This window comes from Myotis davidii, unplaced genomic scaffold (assembly GCF_000327345.1).
Source record: "Myotis davidii unplaced genomic scaffold, ASM32734v1 scaffold118, whole genome shotgun sequence".
In the NCBI taxonomy this organism is placed as follows: Eukaryota; Metazoa; Chordata; class Mammalia; order Chiroptera; family Vespertilionidae; genus Myotis; species Myotis davidii.
In genome coordinates this window covers 3,678,608-3,683,038 of record NW_006290441.1, presented here as the reverse complement: position 1 = coordinate 3,683,038, position 4,431 = coordinate 3,678,608, and the positions used below count along the sequence as shown (strand labels likewise).

Sequence of the window (4,431 nt, the reverse complement as noted above, 5' to 3'; positions counted from 1 at the left end):
AAAATCAATAAAATATATTTTAAAAAATATGCTGTATTGAAAACTAATGTATTTTCTGCAGTTGGTTGCTGTGTTCATATATGCTCTATGTTCAGTGAGGACACAGAAAGACCCAGCCTGCAAACCGAGGCTTTATTTTATAGTCAGAACACACAAACCAAAATATGGGAAGTGGTCAACATGTTTACAATGTTCTTGTACGTTTCACCTTGTTTTGGCAGCACTTGTTACACCTCCCACAGCCCATCAGCTACCTAGGAAGGAACTAGGGAGGGCTATAAGGTCAAGCTTAATTATGCTAAGAGGGCTCTGCCCTCCAAGCTGGAACTTGTTTGTGGCCCTGCCACAGGTCAATCAGAGGCTTGACCCTATAGCCACTCCCTACACACAGATTAAGAGTTTTTCATATGAGCCAATATGTGTTTCTAATAATAAATTTAATGTTATTAAAGGTAACTCAGAATAGACCTCGACTTTATAGTATGATATCAGATCAATCCTCTACCTTAACTAAAATACTCTATACTGGCTAATAACAAATGGACAAATATATTTAGAACACAGACACTCAATTTCCTTTCATTTATTTATTTTTATTATTACATCAAATCCTATGGAATATTTTTCTACCAAGCATTCTCTTTAGAGCTCCCTTAATCTCACTGTTTCTGAGGCTATAGATGATGGGGTTCAGCATGGGGATCACCACCATATAGAACACGGACACCACTTTGTTCTGATCAGTTGAGTAGCTGGACTTGGGCAACACATAAATGAATATGATGGTCCCAAAGTACAGACTTACTGCTGTGAGGTGGGATGAACAGGTGGAGAAGGCCTTGTGGCGCCCCTCATTGGAGCGCATCTTCAGGATGGTGATGAAGATGTACATGTAGGAAACAATTATGACAAACACAGTGAACAAAATGATGGAGCCAGCTGTAAATGAGGGGACAACTACAGGGATACTGTTCTCAGAACAGGAGAGTTCAACTAATGGAGCAAAATCACAGAAAAAATGATTGACTCGATTTGGTCCACAGAAGAATAAAAAATAGTAGCAAATAGCAAAGGAGGAAGCATTGAGAAAACTACCCACATAAGCCACTATGAGGAACTGGACACAGACTTGTGTGGACATTTTGGTTGAATAAAGCAGTGGTTTGTAAATTGCCACAAAGCGATCATATGCCATGATAGCTAGAAGGAAGCACTCAACTGCCCCAAAGACAGCAGTTGAACCAATAAAACAGAAATATTACATTAAAGAAGATAGACCTTTAATGATTTCATTTTCATTAATACATATGGGAAGTAATAAATATATTTAAGTATCAGTGCATATTTACATGCAATTATGAATCTTTCTGGTTTTTAAAAATTATTTTAGCAGAAACCCCAGAAATGTTCCTTCAGACAGTGTCATATGTACATATACATATTTACATATCCATATACTATACTCTAACATTTACTATATGCTTACTAAATGATAAGTGTAGGGCTAAAATCATGTAAATATATACATATATACAGTTTAATTGATTGCCCATAAAATATTAATACTAATTGTTTTATAGAAGAGTAACCTAGGTCTGAAAGAGGTTATGTAGCAAGTCATGAATTTAGAACATGAAACTCGGGAAGTCTTAACTGCCCCATTCCTTTAGTGTTATTTAACAAATGAATTTAAATAACAAATGCAGCCCTAACCGGTTTGGCTCAGTGGATAGAGCGTCAGCCTGCGGACTCAAGGGTCCCAGGTTCGATTCTGGTCAAGGGCATGTACCTTGGTTGCGGGCACATCCCCAGTAGGGGGTGTGCAAGAGGCAGCTGATCGATGTTTCTCTCTCATCGATGTTTCTAAGTCTCTATCCCTCTCCCTTCCTCTCTGTAAAAAATCAATAAAATATATTTTTAAAAAATTAAAATAAATAAATAACAAATGCAGTTACATACTGCTTAACATGAAATCAGTGCATCTGTCAATGAGTGGACAGTAGGTTGTCCTTTAAGCCTTCTAGCCCTTAGGAATAAAACAGGCACATACTTATGTATCTATTTCACAGTATCTGTCAGTTAAATAAAATCAGTGTTTTCAAAGGCAAAATACAATTATTCCTGATACTAATTCAGATAAGAATTTCAAATTAGGGTTATAAGTGAGATCATCTATTGTAAATGTACTGGATATTTTTTTAATATTTATAGTTCAGAATATTACTATTTTATCAAATAAGTTGAAATATTAATGTAATCACTATGCAAAAACATGATTCATCTTCAGAAGATAATTAAAATATATAATATAGTTCCTACTTTAACAATGTTTTCTAATTAAAGTTTTGTAAAATAAAATGATATTATTATCAACACTAGAGGCCTGGTGCATGAAAATTCTGGACTCAGGGGGTTCCCTCAGCCTGGCTTGCGCCTTCTCGCAGTCCAGGACCCCTCAGGGGATGTCCAACTGCCAAGGAGGCGGGAGAGGCTCCCACCACCACTGCTGTGCTTGCAGCTGTCAGCCAGGCTTGTGGCTTAGCAGCGCTCCCGCTGTGGGAGCGTACTGATCACCAAGGGGCAGCTTCTGCTTTCTGGCTTAGCAGCGCTCCCGCTGTGGGAGCGTACTAATCACCAAGGGGCAGCTCCTGCTTTCAATGCTTGCCCCCTGGTGGTCAATGCGCATCATAGTGATCAGTCGTTCAGCCTTTAGGGTCAATTTGTGTATTACCCTTTTATTATATAGGATAATATGTAGCTGAATACAGTGTAACCTAAGAGCTGAAAAGGGATCACCCAGTGTGTGGCCAGGCTGACCCTCATCTCCAGATTTTCTGAATTTATATCCTGAAGTTTGTCTACAGTGTTATTGCCTTGAAGCTAAAGCATTTAGAGCCATAAACAAAGTCAATCTTTCTGCAAAGAGATCTACAATATCTTTACATTTTTAAATCTTAAATGTGTTTCATTTCAATAAATGTTGAGAATAGCTCAATGAGAGTGAATTAATTAGCATTACTGGAGAGTGCTGAGCTTGGATAGTGTGGAAAGACCATATGAGTTTCTCTCTTAGGGGTAGATAAACAGGAATCCTTATAGCTTAGATTATGCCTGTTTACATATGAACTAAATAGCAGTTCATCCAATTGCTTAACTGGCTTATTGCTTAATTACATCTGCCCTGTTTCCCAACTATGACTTGTGAGTACACATATAAAGTTAGGGAGTAAGTGGTTTCAAATAGTAAATGAAAATCATTACAACAGCTTCATTAACAAAAGTCGAAATCTTACCTCGGAATAAGAAGTCATTCATCTTTCAATAACAGATTAGAGTTATTGTGGTTATATAGTGATCTTTTATTTTTGTTTCCTTTGGGGACAAATCTCTGATGATTCTAGAGCTTCAAATGAGAATTCAAAAGCATTATGGTAGCATCATTATGTCCCGTAGTGGCTAATTGAGCAATACAATTCACACACCAATATACAACTAATCTTTCAAGATTCTGTAAATTCTCAGGTGGTCAATTTATTGTTATTCTTCTATGCAGGTATTCACCTTTATTTAGTAATTATTAGAATATAATATAATAAATTGTCTACATAAATATTGGTTCCAAATTAACTTTGATATTTTAGATTAAGAAATACTTAGTATTAAATTTCATATATAAAAATAAAACTTAGCTTTATCCATTCATATGTATTTATTGCTGAGTATTTTGTATTGATATCTGTAAGATATGTCAGTACTTTAGGGAAATATGAGATGGAACTTGATATAAAATTGAATTTTAAGTAACAAAAATTTTTAAGACATATACATGAATTATAATATCAGATGTAAGAAAATGGAAGCTTTGAAAGTTGTATAGAACATTAAAGAAAAAAGATTTGGATGACTTCCTGGTAAAAAATAGTCTCTCACTGTCAATAACCTCAAATGCTGCCTCATGAGATAGTGCCTTATGGTGTAAGTTCATGGTGGTGGAAAGCAGGTATCTTCAACCCTAAGATTCAGTTTTACCTAGTTCTCTTGTTAATCCTAATTTTATTTCTTTAATTTTATAAACTTTTTATTAAAGTACTAGAGACCCAGTGCACAAAATTCATGCATGGGTATGGTCCCAAGGCCTGGCTAGCGATCAGGGCTGATTGGGGCCTTCCTTCCCCTGGTTACCGGTCATCGGCCAGGGCCTTCCTTTGTTCTGTGCTGCCCCCCCTGGTAGTCAGCGCACATCATAGTGAGCAATCAAACTCCTGGTCTCCTGATTGAACTCCCAAGGGGACACTTTGCATATTAGCCTTTTATATATATAGATTCAGGCTTTCCCTAAGAGTAGAGACCACTCTCCTTTTGGATTTGAAGGAGTAAACTGCCATGTTGAGGGAAGGGCTTGGGCTTGTGGCAGGGAACAGAAGGGGGCCT

The 4,431-nt window shown here is 36.9% G+C and overlaps 1 protein-coding gene across 1 annotated transcript; it reads right to left on the bottom strand.

Moving 5' to 3' along the window:
- Nucleotides 1-604: 604 nt before the first annotated feature.
- On the bottom strand, nucleotides 605-1,240 carry LOC102761969 (olfactory receptor 478-like; the record flags this gene model as incomplete). The annotated part of the gene is made up of 1 exon (XM_015563746.1): nucleotides 605-1,240. A coding segment is annotated over one exon (636 nt), but the record flags the coding sequence as incomplete, so codon positions are not given.
- Nucleotides 1,241-4,431: the final 3,191 nt, after the last annotated feature.